Source organism: Gopherus evgoodei, chromosome 5 (genome assembly GCF_007399415.2).
Source record: "Gopherus evgoodei ecotype Sinaloan lineage chromosome 5, rGopEvg1_v1.p, whole genome shotgun sequence".
Classification (NCBI taxonomy): domain Eukaryota; kingdom Metazoa; phylum Chordata; order Testudines; family Testudinidae; genus Gopherus; species Gopherus evgoodei.
The window spans coordinates 74913386-74930407 of record NC_044326.1 but is presented as its reverse complement, the minus strand read 5'-3'; the positions used below and the strand labels follow the sequence as shown (position 1 = coordinate 74930407).

The 17022-nt window shown below is 38.3% G+C and overlaps 1 protein-coding gene across 3 annotated transcripts in view; it reads right to left on the bottom strand.

Moving 5' to 3' along the window:
* Positions 1-17022, bottom strand: part of SPOCK3 (SPARC (osteonectin), cwcv and kazal like domains proteoglycan 3) — a 421538-nt gene that overhangs the window by 17404 nt on the left and 387112 nt on the right. For all 3 annotated transcript variants that reach the window (XM_030564832.1, XM_030564833.1, XM_030564834.1), the window contains one exon: positions 2103-2324. In XM_030564832.1, the coding sequence (XP_030420692.1) occupies positions 2103-2324 (222 nt within the window). The remainder of the gene's footprint in view (positions 1-2102; positions 2325-17022) is intronic.

The following is a 17022-nucleotide window of genomic DNA, read 5'->3' as shown; positions in this document are numbered from 1 at the left end:
GGGCTTTATACGCTCACTCTCAGCCAAGCTGCTGATAACACTAGCAATCTAATCTCTTAAATCAGCACCTTGTTGTGCCATCATACGCAAGGGAGGGGGAAAAACGAGGGAGGAGGATAAAACCTTGCGATGGCCAGTCCCTTTGCTGGATTCTGAGACAAGGATAGAGCTCTCCACTAAATGCTGCTGATAGGTTCGACTCCATTTTTAACTTTTTTATCACTATGACTAAGGTATATATACATCAGACCTTGTTAGCAGTATCCTGAGCAGTTGTTTTTATACATAGTGTCTATAGAGTGTAGACTACAAAACTGACCGTAACTATCTCATAGAAGTGCCCTTTGCACATAATGGGTGAAAGGTATGCTTTATACATACAGCAGTGGTCCCCAAACAGAGTAGTGTGCTCTCCCAGTGGGGCATGGCAGGGCCCAGGCCAGGCCCCACAAGGGAGTGGGAAGGGAGTGCCACCCAGCCCAACTCTGCCCCCAGCTCCACTCCGGCTCAGGACCCAGTCCGCAGCTGTGGCCACTAGCTCCCAGCCCCCACGCTCAGCTGCCTGTTCCCAGCTGCGACTCCGTTCCTGGCCCTGAGGGGGATAGGGAGGGGGAAAAATATTCTATTACTGGTAAGGAGGAGTGCAAAAAATAAAGTTTGGAGACCATTGATATACACAGTATAAAACTGGCAGGAGAACCAACTGGTAGAAGAACAAAAAACTGTGATAAATTTGGTCTTACAGGTTGTACCATGGCTCCACTTTTTCAGACAACTGAAAAAATATGTACTCTGCAAAATATTCATAATCTAATCTAAAATAAGTATTATTTTAAAAGAATTGGTTATGTTCTTTAATAAGCAACTTGGATGGAGGATACTTCATTTACTGCAGCAGTACACTACTTCTAAAAATGAAAAAAAACCCAGTCCCATTATAAAGCAAGAAAGATAGTTTAGAAGATGAAATCTTGACCTTTTGCACTAGATAGTTATCAATATGCTCATATTTGATAGCATGTTTTCAATAGTAAAGAAGGCAGTTAGCCAAAATATAACCCCAGAAGTATTTTTATTTTTGTTCAGATTTATAATGGAGAGTTTAAGAGTCTGACTCTGCAACATGGTAAACATCTTCAACTCCCAGTGAAGTCAGAATTAATCCTTAATGATGAACGTTAATGGGACTTAAGCAGGGGATTTTCATAGGCGCAAATGACAATTGTGCACATAAGGTAAAATTTTCAGAAGTGCTTCAGTGAGTAGGAATAAAAGTGCCATTGAAAGGCATTTTCAACTTACTTTCAGTGGCAGTTAGGTGCCTGGCTGCCATTTGTTCCTTTGAAAACCTAGCCCTGAATCATCTTGCAAATAGGAAGCTCAGTGGATGCATTTCAATTTTCTGTCCCGTTTCAGCTAAGAAACGGTGAGCGGGCTTTTCAAAAATCTTATTCTAATTCATTTTTATTTTCTAATTTACGGAATATGTCATTCAGATATAAAATTGTTGTTTGAGTTTGATTTAATTTACATTAGTGGACAATTAAGAAAGGACTGCCTCTAGATATTTTGAGCTACTATTTTCTTAACCAAAGAATTTCAAGAAGTTATCGAGAGTTTAAGCTAGATCCTGAAAACCAGTGGCTTTATGGCCCAATGAATGCAAATAACTTTATGCATAACACTGTATTTCTTTCAGTTAAAATGTTATAGCCAGTAGTAAAAATAGTTAATAAAAAGTTAATTTTATAATGTTGGGAAAGCAGAGAGAAAATTAATGCTAATAATTTTGTTTTTTTATTTTGGTCCTTCTCTTTCCTCTCTGTGGAGGCTGGTAACAGAAACAACAATTCTATCAAAGCATTAATTGTTCTTTTACATTTTATTTAGAATTTCTTGAATCTCAGCTAAGTTTCTCCAGTTCAAATTGGTTTTTAGCTTTCTTTTTCACTTTATATTCACAGTAGCTCAAAATCTTTAAACAAATTCATAGCAGAACACTTAAGAGCTTGTAATTCACTATAAACTTTTTAACATGTTCCCAAAAGATAAACCAGTACAATAAAGTCAGTCACCATCTGCAGGTTATTCTCATCTTTTACCTTGCTGTCTCTGGAAGCAGTAGCACCACTCATTGTTAGATATCAAACTGTCTTTGTATGTGTCACAGACATTGAAGAATGCCTTGGTGCACTGTTCATTCTGGTCAAGGTAAATACGTCCGAGCTCTGACTGGTCTAACAGCAGGTCATAGTTTGTATCAAGTCTGTTAAACATCCAGCCAAGGGAGTCCTTGCAAATTGGCAAAATGCTGGTATCAAATCCTATGAGGTAAAAATATAAAGAAATCAGATAACAGTAAAAGATACAGCTGGTGCTAAACTTAGCCAAGGAAAGAAAGTGCTGTGTCATGGATATGGCTTTACTGAAATAGACACAGTACATAAATAGTGAATAGCTTGTGTATAAGAAATATGCTAATTTTATAAAAAACATCAATAACTTTATCTGTTAAAAATTAGCCCCCCCATCATGCTCAAAACATTAAAAAATATGACCCTTTCCCAAAAAAATTTATACAGGAAACACATATTGGAGAATAATAAATGATCTAGAGTGATTTTCAGGAAAGGAATTCTCTTAAAGGATTTTAATGACATCATATATCAGGGTAATGGAGCTCGAATGGTTTGTGATGTTCACAGAACCAGGAAAAAGGAATAAATTCAGTGGAACTCATTGCAGCCCATTTGTTGCTTCCTATGATACGCATTAAACACTTTAAAAGGCTATTCTCATCCTTAGCAACACTTTAAAAATTATAACTTATCAACAGGATAAGGATATTGCTCAAAAAACAATTTATTCATTCCTCCCTTCCAAATGCCTGACTGGCACAGTTAAGCCATGTAGACAGCACCAAGTTGATAGAAAAATTATTCCATCAACCTAGCTACAGCCTTTTGGGGAGGTGGATTACCTATGCTGATGGGAGAATCCATTTCATCAGCATAGGTAGTGAAGCGCTACAGCAGCACAGCTGCAGAAGCACGGCTGTGCCACTGTAAGTTTTTAAGTGTAGATAAGCCCCAAGTTGGCAGGGTCTGACAAAACACATCATAGAATGCTTAAGGAACTGTCTGAAGAGATCTCTAAGCCATGAGTAATTATCTTTGAAAACTTGTGGAGGACAGGAGAGAAATTCCAGAGAATTGGAAAAGGGCAAACATAGCAACTGTTTATAAAAAGGATAAGAATAAGGACAACCCAGGGAATTATAGAACGGTCATCTTAACTTGGTACCCAGAAAGATAATGGAGCAAATAATCAATCTATTTGTAGGCACCCAGAAGATAATAAGGTGATAAGTAACAGTCAACATATAGTTCTCAAGAATAAATTATGTCAAACTAACCTAATATCCTTCTTTGACAGGGTAACAAGCTTTGTGATGGTGGGGAAGCAGCAGGTGTGATATATCTCAACTTTAGTAAGGCTTTTGATACTGTCTCACGTGACTATCTCATAAAAAAACAAGGGAAATGCTACTTAGCTAGAGCTACTATAAGGTGGGAAATATATCCTAGATAAACCTAATATAAGGTGGGTTCACAACTCAGAGAGTATTTATCAGTGTTTCAAACTCAAGCTAGGAGGACATATCAAGTGGGATCCTACAGGTATCTGTCCTGGGTCCAGTTCTATTCAATATTTTCATAAATGATTTGGATAATGGCATACAGAGAACATTTATAAAATTTGTAGACAATGCCAGGCTGGGATGGGCTCTAAGTACTTTGGAGGACAAGATTAGAATTCAAAATGATCTTGACAAACTGGAGAAACAGTCTGAAATAAATAGCATGAAATTCAATAAGGAATAAGCAACTGCACAAATACCAAATAGGAAATGACTGCCATCAAAGTACTGCAGGAAAGGATCTGGGGGTTTTAGTGAAACACAAACTAAATACAAGTCAACGATGTAATACCACTGCAAAAAAAAAAGTGAACATCATTCAGGGATTTTTTTTTTAATGGAAGACACAAGAAGTAATTCTTCCACGTTACTCAGCACTTATAAGGCCTCATCTGGAGTACTGTGTCCAGTTCTGGGCACCATACTTTGGGAAAGATGTGGATAAACTGGAGAAAGTCCAGACGAGAGCAATAAAAATGATTTAAAAGTCTAGAAAGTGGTTCTCAACCAGATGGTACACAAAGGTCTTCTGGGGATACATCAGTGCATCTAGATATTTGCCTAGTTTTACAACAGGCTACATAAAAAGTGGTAGCAAAGTCAGTACAAACTAAAATTCCATATGGACAAAATGAGAAAGTAAGCAATTTTTCAGTAATAGTTTTGTATTTTGTCTCATTTTGTAAGCAAGTAGTTTTTAAGTGAGGTGAAACTTGAGGTGTGCAAGACAAGTCAGACATCTGTAAGGGGTACAGTAGTCTGGAAAGGCTGAGAACCACTGGTCTAGAAAACATGAGCTACGAGAAAAGATTTAAAAAATGGGGTTGTTTAGTCTGGAGAAGAGAAGAGTGATGGGGGACATGGTAACATTCTTTAAGTACATAAAAGGCTATAAAGAGGAGGATGATAAAGTGTTTTCCTTAAGCACTGAGGAGAGGACAGAAGAAACAAGCTTAAATTGCAGCAAGGGAATTTAGGCTGGACATTAGGAAAAACTTCCTGTCAGGATGGTTATGCTCTGGAGCTTATTACCTAGGCAGATTGTGGAATCTCCATCACTGGAGGTTTTTAAGAACAGGTTAGACAAACATCTGCCAAGAACAGTCTAGATCAGGGGCCAACACTTTCAGAAGTGAGGTGCTGTCTTCATTTATTCACTCTAATTTAAGGTTTCACATGCAAGTAATATATTTCAACGTTTTTAGGTCTCTTTCTATAAGTCTATAATATATAACTAAACTATTGTTTATGTAAAGTAAATAAGGGGTTTAAAATGTTTAAGAAGCTTTATTTAAAATTAAATTAAAATGCAGAGCCCCTTAGACCAGTGGCCAGGACCTGGGCAGTGTGAGTGCCACTGAAAATCAGCTCCTGTGCCACCTTTGGCATGCATGCCATAGGTTGCCTACCCCTGGTCTAGACAATATTCAGTCCTGTCTTTATGCAGGGGACTGGCCAAGATGACATACTGAGATCCCTTCCAGTCCAACATTTCTATGATTCTATAATAGGCAAGAGGCAGATACCAAGATTTTGTTGAAAATGTATCTCTTCTACACACAAGCATATCATACATTATTTGAAAGCTTATTATGTGTATTTTAATATGAGGTGTGATGTGGAGCTGTCAAATAGTGCCATTACCACAAAAATATGTGATAAACAATGACACTATCAACACATTAAAATGACCACTGAAATATTTTTTTTTTCTTTTTGTTAATTTAATGACTCCATGTATTCTTTAAAGATATAAAATGGGATTTCTTTGTGACCTCAAAGCATCATAAAAACAATGAAAAGGATAAAACTAATTTAATAATAAATTTGTACAGATATAATTGAAATATAATAGTGCCAGTGACATTTCTAGTTAACACAATTATCATCTTGTTATCATTATGGCCTCTGTCAAGACTGCATGGGTTACCACAGTCTTCATTGCCTTGGCATGTACACGGTTCTGTACAGGGAAGATTGCACAGTGACTTCTCCTGGTACAGGCATAAATAAGATCTTGTCAAAGTTCAGATGTCGTTGGGCCCTTGAAGAATACAGGAAGTAGTTCATCATCCACATTTTCCCATCCATGTTGCAATAGTGATCCAATATCTGGTTTGCTTGTGTGTGAAAACATCAAAATCTTTGTGATTTTTTTTTTGACATGCTCTTCAAAACTGTCCTCATATGGTGGAAGTCTAGTCAGTGACTTGTCCTCTTAGATGGCTAGATTGAGGCACAAGCAACCAGGTCTCTGTAGGTCTCCTTTTCTCTCTCACTCTGGTCATACAGCACTGTTGCCAACTTCCTTGCCCATCACTCTATTAAAATTTGGCCAGATCTCTGAAGTGGTAAGTTCCCTTAACATTAAACTCAGGGTTTTTTTCCTAATACTAAATCAGGATGATACTGAGTTACATCTTGTTAATGATTGTACAGCAGGAAGTATGTTGCAAAAAAGTCAGGAGTGCATCACAAATTGCATGCACAAATATGAAGCGCTGCTTGTTACTTGTGCTGGAAATGGTGCCTGTTTCAATCCACATGTTATCTGTGAGTTCCATTTTTGGAAAGTAATGAACAGCAAAGACCAAAACATCTGTATCAGGTGACCTAATTACTATGGTTCCTTTGACACCAAAAGCCATATTGGCATATACAATGCAGAAACATCCTTGTGTCCATTTCCTCTTGAGTACTGTACAAGTCTTGGGCTTCTTCAACACTTCTACTGGTGATGAATTTTGCTACTTCACCATTTGAAAAGCCTCCAGCAAGATGATGTGTTTTGTTGGGTGTGCTCCATATATTCACAAAGGAATTTTACAAGTGACTGCCTATTGGATGCCATGTTTAGAATGTTTTCCGACGGAGGCACAGGACTACCACCTGGTATTTCTATGCATCTGACTTTAGATCCTGTCGGGGTCTGTCTTTCTGCCGTTTTCACAGAGTTCCTGTCAAAAACTCTGATTACAAAATAAACCTGGTAAAATCTTCTTAGGGCCTGCCTCGCGTACTCAGCAGCCAATTCATCAATGTCTCCCCAGACATCATTTGTCTTACAGTTATGGCATGTCTGATATACATGTGGTTTCTTTGTTGCATGTTCTTAGCTCATGGATTCTTTCAGCTTAAGCTTTCAGCGGATGCCCTAACTCAGCTTTGCTTGTTCTTCTCAATGGAAGAGGGACATAGGCACAGTCCTGTTAGGTGACTAAGAACAGATGCCATTGAAATATCTCTGCATCTTGTTCAGGACAGGGCTCTGAGGGAAAAAAATTCTGGACTGACAGCTGTTGTGATTGTCTCTCCCTTGCCAGACTTAAATGTGATCTTCTTTGACATATCAGCAAATGTTTTTATGCCAAATTTCTTGACTGGACTGAAAAAACTGCATATCACATCATAATCAAGTGCACCTCTCACACATTTCTTCATTTGTTCTTCAACTACATCTGCTATTTTCAGTAGAGACTCTTGTACATCTGATGTTACATGCATCTAGTAGATATGTTGATTAGCACCTCTGGATGTAATTCAGGGTCAAATGGATTCATTATATTGTTGATGACATGGTTGGCAAGAGCTGTAACATGCTGTTCATCTCTCCTCACTGCAGAGGAAAGGACTTGTTATGGACTTTGTCATCACTACTTCGTGTTAGGTCACTTCCTTCTCTCATAGTTTTTGCATATTCATAATATGAAGCTGTGTATTGTCATCTCTAACACTAATACTGACCTGTGCATCATAGTCACTGAATTAGAGTTAGTTTCTAGAATATTTCAAAGGCTAGTACTACATGCATAACCAATTACAAATTAAAACCTTCTACCAGACAGAGTAGATGCTACATTATATGCACAAGAGCTTACAAATGGAGAAGCATTACATTAGGAATTCACGTACTTTTATAGCTACCCACTATGGGCATGCAATCTACTGCTATTGGTGCACAACCTTCAGTGGAGATCGATCTAGTCAGCAGATTTCAATTGAAAATATAGAAAACTATCATAATTTGTGGGTGGGTGAGCTGTGACAACAGTGCGCAAATAATGGCAAAGTATTAAATATTTTAGTTTAAAACGATTTATGAAATGTCAAAAATTATTTTACAAACATTGTTTGATGAAAATCAGTTATGGTCCTAACCACCTAGAGCAGCTTTCCTATTTTATTAGGTTTTGGAAGACTAATAAGTATCTCATTTAAGGATGCGCACCTAGTAATATTCAGATTTTCAAGTTATTTGGAACCTTGAACTATTAATTCCTTAAGACACACTCCCCAAGACAGCTACTGCTGCTCCCCGACTACTAGCAATGCCTCACTGGCTCTCAGCGTGAAATTCTTAAGTGCTTGGATTCAGTTGCTAAAGGTTTTCTGCCCACTGTGAGAGCATGACACAAAAGAGAATGTCTGTGGTCCGGGCTCTGTGTGCATGTGTGTACACGTATGTGTACAAGTGGGAAATGGTGATTTTTCTGCCCAAAATAACTTTTTGAAGTTCAGCAGAGAGCAGCCCCACAGAACCCAAGACAGCTGCTAAGAAGGAACAGCCACTAGGTGTCCCTGAACAAGAATGAGGAGGTTGTGGGGGTCATGTGTCTCCATAAAATGTCACACCAGATGGGAAGGTGAAATCAAAGTCAACAGTAACCCACAACAAAAGACATTAAAGGAGGAATCTTGAGGCCAGTTGAGATGGCAGGGGAGAGAAGAACTGTAGGCTGAGGGAGTCCTGTGAGTGGGTTTGTTGGAGGATGGATCACAAATACTTGGGATACAAAACTTTCAGATTAGTATTTGAAAAAATGCTCGAAAGGCTCAAATTCGAACCATTAAAGACATCAATTGCACATTACTAGCTTCTAATTTCTATTCAGTATAAGCTACAAATGTGTATAAGCAACAAATTCCTACCACATTTTCTCAATAGATCAACAGGAAACAAAATTGCTTAAATGCATTTCATTGGATTTTTACTAACCTCCTCCCAATCCTCTCCCAAAGAAGCAACACACAAAATATACTGAGAGACACATTGTTGAAGGTCTTAAGACAGTATAAATTACTAAATCTCAGATGAATTTAAACTATACTCCATCTCAGAAGACATCATCCCTCATTCTTTATGTTTCACACCAATTTGCCAACTGATTACATCACAGATTCTTGTTCTTCCCAATTTTTGTCAATTTTCTACTGTGAAGCCTTTAAGTACAAAATGTACCTTTCCTCATAATTTCTCAGTGCATATGTGGGTATAGATGGAGTTTAGAAAGAGGCTGTTGTGTGGTTCATGCTTAAATTGGTCATCATAAAACCATTAAAGATCAGATATTATTTTATTCCAATAATTTTTAATAAGGACATTTGGGATCCAAGAAATATATACATTATATTTCTCTAATTTAAGATATAATAGACATACAGCTGAATATTGAAATATACCATTAGAAATATTGTTTTATGATGCAGTGGATTTTGGAAAAACTAAGCATAACCCATAAGAAATGCTTCGGACTATTTCAAAATTAGGCAATTCTCTATCAAAAAATTGTAAGTGCCTATTTCCAATCTCAGAGATAAGACTGAGAAGAATTTTAGGTGCTATAATGTAACATTTATTACAGAAAGATTTGGCAAACTTAAATCTTCCACCTGTTACTGATATAGAATAGTATCATATAACGTTGCTATCTCACTGGTTCTATGGGGTAATTCATGTTACTCTGATTCCGTTCTCTAGATAGGTCAGTCCAATTCCAGACTCAATGGCAGAATGCTGGATTATTATGAGTCATTCAGGAGAGGCAATTTCCCTTTCATTAGGTGTGAGGCTTTTGTAAGAATCTGAGTGGGTTTGGGAGACAGTTTCTGTTCTGCAATGTTTTTCTTCCTGAGTGATTGCTTCATGAGAGCAGTGTTTCCCAGTTTATTTGTAATTGTTATGGATTCTGTTTTTAATCGATGACACAGCCAAGTCCCTAGAGCTTGCAATAGAACTGTTTCATGCTGTTAAATTGAAACAAATGAAAAAATAAAATCTGCACTGAAGATTAAATGTGCTACATAAGGGAAAAGTGCTATTCTCTGCTTGCATCTGCTACAGCTTCTGCAACTCAGAAATGCCAGGCTGAACATAGTCAACAGTAACAAAATATGTTGGGGAGCAACTCAGTTTTGAATTGGTAAAAGATTCCCTAAATTGGTGATCAATTAGCCACAAATTTAAGAAAATAAAAAATAAGTATTATATGTAGTATAGTGCAGGCATGTATAGAAAGAAAAAAAAGAGGGCTGCGAAAAAAAACTTTTATTGCACAAAAATTGACTGATCATATGACCAACACCTACAATTTCTAAAAACACTTATACTAAATGACAATGTTCTTCAGCCATTTCACGGGGGGATTTTCTGCTCCATATCTCAGAGAAATGTCATTTATTGCAGAAATACATCTTATCTTGGGATGTGTTTGATCCACAAAGTGTGGAAATGTTCAGGTTCTTGGTTTGTCTCTATTTAATGATCCAAGAATTTGTGACTGGTGCCTAAAATCAGCAAAAGCATTTATGAGATGAAAATGTGCTCTAAACATTAGATTCTACTATAGCGGTGGTAGCAGTAAATACTTGACCTCTATTCTGTTGTCCAGTCTAGAGAGACTTCAAAGCCAATTAAGACCATTTGACATATAAAGCTAGATAGATAGCACTACTACAAACCGCAGAAAGACAAGCTGCCAGCATCTGCAAGACTCTCACTCTATTCACTGCAGAAGGTCAGACCACTCCTTCAGTGCACTATTGGAATGGCTAGCAGTGGGCAATGAAGAGACTGTAGCACACATCCTACATGTTTTTATCAGCACTGATGAAGGATGCAGGGGAGGAGTTCTTACAGCAGCTACTACAGCAAGGGAGGTTGTTCCATGTTACCAGTTATAACCTGATTGAGCCCAAGAGATGTCTGAACATTTCAACAAGCAGATCCAGCCACAGCATTTTGGACTAGAACATTTTTTTGCTGTCACTCCCCTAAAATCCATAACATTCATGCTCACTATGATCACACCAATATGCACAAGGTTAGCCTCAGGATTTTGAGAAGGGTCAGTGAGATGATTATTTGCAGTACACCTCCATTTTACATTAAAAGGCATGCATGCATGTCTGAGAGAAATCATTTCTACTGGTAAAATGGAGCACAACGGCAAGTTCCTTTCATTCCTTGCATCTGTCCGTACTTTGAAGGCTCCTTTTCAAGGAAACATGATAGAAAATGTATTATATAAAAAATTCTAAAATCTGCAATGAAACTGGTTACTCAGAGGCTCCTCCAGCTCATAAATGGCTCAAAATTATGAGACTACATGGATCAGCAGACTCTGCCCACTTGGTGAGTAAGAGTGACCGTTCAGGTCTCCTAAGGGAAAAGAAAGATCTAGATGTAGCTCAAACTGTTTGTTTTCCCCTCTAAAAGAGACTCACTTCAGCTAGACCTGAGCCAACAATACCGATGCTGATTGCTCTGATTTTTAATTTTGAGTAACAAGGGTTTTCTTTCCAACTCCTGCACAGAAGCATGTTCTTCCTTTCAGCTCCTGCTGAGGCCAGTTGGCCCTTCACCAAGTTGGCACATGCACAAGGTCATTAAAAAAGAATCTTTCTTCCTTCCAGGAAACTTGCCACCAGGCTGGATATTGCAGGATGTATTGAATTCTAAAGCTTGCCAATGACTTCTTTTACAGTTCAGGGTGCTTGGCATTTTATCATACAGTAAGCTCAGCAGCAAAGGTTTTTTTTCCTAAGGTGATATCTCCTAATAATGTCTCTCTTTTACAGAGAGCAAAAACAACGAGGAGACCTTAGAGACTAACAAATGTATTTGGGCATAAGCTTTTGTGGGCTAAACCCATGTCATCAGATGCATGGAGTGGAAAACACAGTAAGAAGATATATATATAGTACATGAAAAGATGGGAATTGCCTTACCATATGTGTGTGGGGGGGGTCAGTTCTAACGAGACAATTCAATTAAAGTAGGCTATTAGTGACAGGAGGAAAAATCGCTTTTGTAGTGGTAATCAGGGTGGCCCATTTCAAACAGTTGAAAAGAAGGTGTGAGTAACAGTAGGGGGAAGAGGGTAGGTTTAGAAGAGAAAATAAGGAAAGAGCAAGTAAAAAAGCACTTAGAAAAGTTAGATGCCTGCAAGTCACCAGGGCCTGATGAAATGCATCCTAGAATACTCAAGGAGTTAATAGAGGAGGTATCTGAGCCTCTAGCTATTATCTTTGGGAAATCATGGGAGACGGGGGAGATTCCAGAAGACTGGAAGGGGGCAAATATAGTGCCCATCTATAAAAAGGGAAACAAAAACAACCCAGGAAACTACAGACCAGTTAGTTTAACTTCTGTGCCAGGGAAGATAATGGAGCAGGTAATCAAAGAAATCATCTGCAAACACTTGGAAGGTGGTAAGGTGATAGGGAATAGCCAGCATGGATTTGTAAAGAACAAATCGTGTCAAACTAATCTGATAACGTTCTTTGATAGGATAACGAGCCTTGTGGATAAGGGAGAAGCGGTGGATGTGATATACCTAGACTTTAGTAAGGCATTTGATACAGTTTCGCATGATATTCTTATAGATAAGCTAGGAAAGTACAATTTAGATGGGGCTACTATAAGGTGGGTGCATAACTGGCTGGATAACCGTACTCAGAGAGTAGTTGTTAATGGCTCCCAATCCTGCTGGAAAGGTATAACAAGTGGGGTTCCGCAGGGTTCTGTTTTGGGACCGGTTTTGTTCAATATCTTCATCAACGATTTAGATGTTGGCATAGAAAGTACGCTTATTAAGTTTGCGGACGATACCAAACTGGGAGGGATTGCAACTGCTCTGGAGGACAGGGTCAAAATTCAAAATGATCTGGACAAATTGGAGAAATGGTCTGAGGTAAACAGGATGAAGTTCAATAAAGATAAATGCAAAGTGCTCCACTTAGGAAGGAACAATCAGTTTCACACATACAGAATGGGAAGAGACTGTCTAGGAAGGAGTATGGCAGAAAGAGATCTAGGGGTCATAGTGGACCACAAGCTTAATATGAGTGAACAGTGTGATACTGTTGCAAAAAAAGCAAACATGATTCTGGGATGCATTAACAGGTGTGTTGTAAACAAGACACGAGAAGTCATTCTTCCGCTTTACTCTGCGCTGGTTAGGCCTCAACTGGAGTATTGTGTCCAGTTCTGGGCACCGCATTTCAAGAAAGATGTGGAGAAATTGGAGAGGGTCCAGAGAAGAGCAACAAGAATGATTAAAGGTCTTGAGAACATGACCTATGAAGGAAGGCTGAAGGAATTGGGTTTGTTTAGTTTGGAAAAGAGAAGACTGAGAGGGGACCTGATATCAGTTTTCAGGTATCTAAAAGGGTGTCATCAGGAGGAGGGAGAAAACTTGTTCACCTTAGCCTCCAATGATAGAACAAGAAGCAATGGGCTTAAACTGCAGCAAGGGAGATTTAGGTTGGACATTAGGAAAAAGTTCCTAACTGTCAGGGTAGTTAAACACTGGAATAGATTGCCTAGGGAAGTTGTGGAATCTCCATCGCTGGAGATATTTAAGAGTAGGTTAGATAAATGTCTATTAGGGATGGTTTAGACAGTATTTGGTCCTGCCATGAGGGCAGGGGACTGGACTCGATGACCTCTCAAGGTCCCTTCCAGTCCTAGAGTCTATGAGTCTATGAGTCTATGAAATCTGATCTCAGAAGTTCAAAAAATGAAGCCAGGTTAGGCAAGGATCATTCTCCAAATCTCTGTTTGCTCAGTGTGCCTCTGTATGACACATGAATAATAAAAAGGATAAGAGTAAAAATAATATACTCATTCATTAGTCCATTCATTTATAAGTCGACCCCCCAAGATGGTTAGGTAAAAATAGCAAAAACTATGACTCTTTCATAAGCCAATCCTATATTTCAGGGGTTGGCAAACTTTGGCTCCAGGCCCAATAGGGTAAGTCTCTAGGGATGTTTTGTTTACTTGGAGCGTCTGCAGGCCTGGAGCTCCTCAGCTCCCTGTGGCTGCAGTTCACCATTCCCAGCCAATGGGAGTTGCAGGAAGTGGCGAACCACTCCCTGCAGCTCTCATTGGCTGGGAGCGGCGAACTGCAGTCACAGGGGGCTGAGGGACGACATGCCTGCAGACGCTCCAGGTAAACAAAACTACAACATATTAGATATTCAATTCAATGATTCCATAGAGTTTAAAATCATCAAATTTTGGTGTAGACCCATTTATAAGATGACCCCTGCCCTTTGATGAGTCACTTTTTTACCAAAATTATTCAGCTTATGAATGAGTATATACGGTACTTAATTTGTGTCTGCACAATCTCAATTGTATCTCTTCCCACAGAGGGTTCTCTGGGATTTTCACAGTACTTAAGAGTGTCAGAGTAGATTCTTGAAATTGTCAATTTTATCTAACTCTTTTTTAATTGGTCATTTCTTTATCTTCCTTCAAGGTCAATATGTCATCTTCTGAAATCCCAATGAAATAAATACTTACCTACATTAGTTCTGTCCAAGTGGACAGGTGATTTTTTCATGTCTAGTATCTTCTCTAATTTCTTCAAAATGATTACCAGCTCTGCATGTAAGTAGTCAATGTCTTTCAGGGCCATTTGAAGATCCACCATATTTCTTCAGCCTGTGATCATTCAATGTCTAACACAAAAAAGTCTGCAGTAGGACTTATTCAGAGACAGTTGGTCGGTCAACTGAAATATTTCGGGGATTACTTTTCTTTTACTTTGCTTGCTGGATATTAACTCCCTTTCTTGCTCTTCATCAAAATACATAAAAGAATAAGCAAAGTCTATTAAAACTGTTTTTAATAAACCATTATTTACTGATTTAAACTCATTGTTCCTCTGTTCCCCATCTGTAAAGTGGGGGTAATAATATTTCCCTATTTCCATCTATGTTGTCTATGAAGACTGTAAACTTCTCAGGGCAGGGACTGTGTGTATATACAGTGTGTCGCAGAATGGGCTTTCTAACTACAACCTGAATACACATAACTATTAAGATATCCCCTCCTTGTTTTCTGGGCACCAACTCGATTCTGGGGAAGACATAAGCTTTGTAAATTAAATCCCCTAAGTATTAGAAAATATTCCGTTTACACTACTAAGGAGCATCACATTTTAAATATAAGCAACAGTTAAACAAAGCTTCATAACCATAAATTAAAAAGCAATGATCTGGGCTTCTCCCACTGTATTAGCTTGATAGCAGCACATTAAGCTAATTAATTACTGACGATTTGGAGGCTATGGTTCGCTGCTCCAGGCCAATGGGAGTTGCTGGAAGTGGCGTGGGCCAAGGGACGTACTGGCTGCTGCTTCCAGCAGCCCCTATTGGCCTGGAGCAGCGAACCACAGCCAGTGGGAGCTGCGATCGGCCGAACCTGTGGACGGGGCTGGTAAACAAACTGGCCCGGCCCGCCAGGGGCTTTCCCTACACAAGCAATGTCCCAAGTTGGGGAAACGCTGTATTAGGTAATTGGTTAAGGAGTAAAGCACACATTTGTTGCATCATAAACTTATTTGTGGAGAGAAATTACAAGTGATTGCATATTTAATGACTCTCTTATTCCTACAGGAAGAGTTTGTCCAATCATTCTCTTTGCAGTGACTTGTTTAAATTAAATCTAGTAAATGAAAAAGCTTACACCTCCTCTATATTGGACTGAACAAAAAGGATATTCTTACTTTTAAAACCAATTCAGATTCACAAGTACTGCAACAAGTCGAGTAGCTGAACACGTTACTAACCCCTTGTCTACACTACAAATTACTTCAGTATAATTTATGTTGCTCAGCCATTAGCATGGTAACCAGGCTGCATGATGATAAAGGGTACCAGTCAAACTGAAAATCACTGAATATACTAATTAGAGAGAGAGTGTGAGAAAGATAGATATAACTGTAATAAAACTTCTTTAAGCACAATAAAAAGAAATAGAGAAATAGAGCTTTGCCATTTTGTAACAATTCTCTCTATACTCTGCCTCAGAAGCAATTTTTTCTCAGATCATGAGAAGAATGCTTCCTTGTTAAGACAGATTTACCTTTAATTCATTTTGTTTTTATACTACTGGTATTATTTTAGCATGAGAAATCAAACCGAGAAATAGCATGTCCAATTAAATGAAAATAAATGGGATTTCTTGGTAGAGAAAAGTGTGTGGAATGTAAGAACAGTATTAATAGATTGCAAGGCCAGAAGGGACCAGTATGATCATCTAGTCTGACCTTCTCCAAACAGGCCATAGAATGTCCCCAAAACAATTCCTAAAGCATATCTTTTAGACAAAAAACAAACATACATATAATCTTGAATTAAAGATAGTCAGTGATGCGAAATCCACCCTCATTGGTCATTACTGTTACTGTTAAAAATGTAAGCCTTATTTCCAGTCTGACTTCGTCTAGCTTCAACATCCAGTCATTGGATCATGTTATACCTTTCTCTGCTAGATTGAAGAACCCACTATTACATATTTTCTACACGCAAGTGCTTAGATACTGTAATCAACATACCTTTTAACCTTGTCTTTCTTTAGCTAAATAGATTGAGCTTCTTGCGTCTACCACTATGAGAAATGTTTTCTAATCCTTTAATCATTCCCATGGCTCTTTTCTGAACCCTCTCCAATTTAATAACATCCTTCCTGAAATGTGAACACCAGAACTGCACACAGTATTCCAGTCATAATTGCACAAGTGCCAAATATATAGATAAAATAACCTCTCTACTTCGACTCAGATTCCCTAGTTCATGCATTCAAGGATGACTTTAGTTATTTTGGCCACAGCATCACATTGGGAGCTCACATTGAACTAATTATCCACCACAACCACCACATCTTTTTCAGTCACTGGTTCCGGGGACAGTCTCCAAGCATGTAAGTATTGCCTACATATGTACATGTATTCATCCACATTTCACCATATTAAAATGCATATATTTTGCTTGTGCCCAGCTTATCAAGTGACACAGATTGCTCTTTATCAGTGACCTGTCCTCTTCATTATGTACCACTACCTCAATTTTTGTGTCATCTACAAAATTTATCAGTGATGATTTTATAGTTTTTTCCAGGTCATTAATAAAAATGTTAAATAGTGTGGGGCCAAGAATTGATCCTTGCAAGACCACACTAGTAACATACCAATTTCAATGATGATGCTCCATGTACAATTACATTTTGAGGTTTTTAATTCATTCCAAGT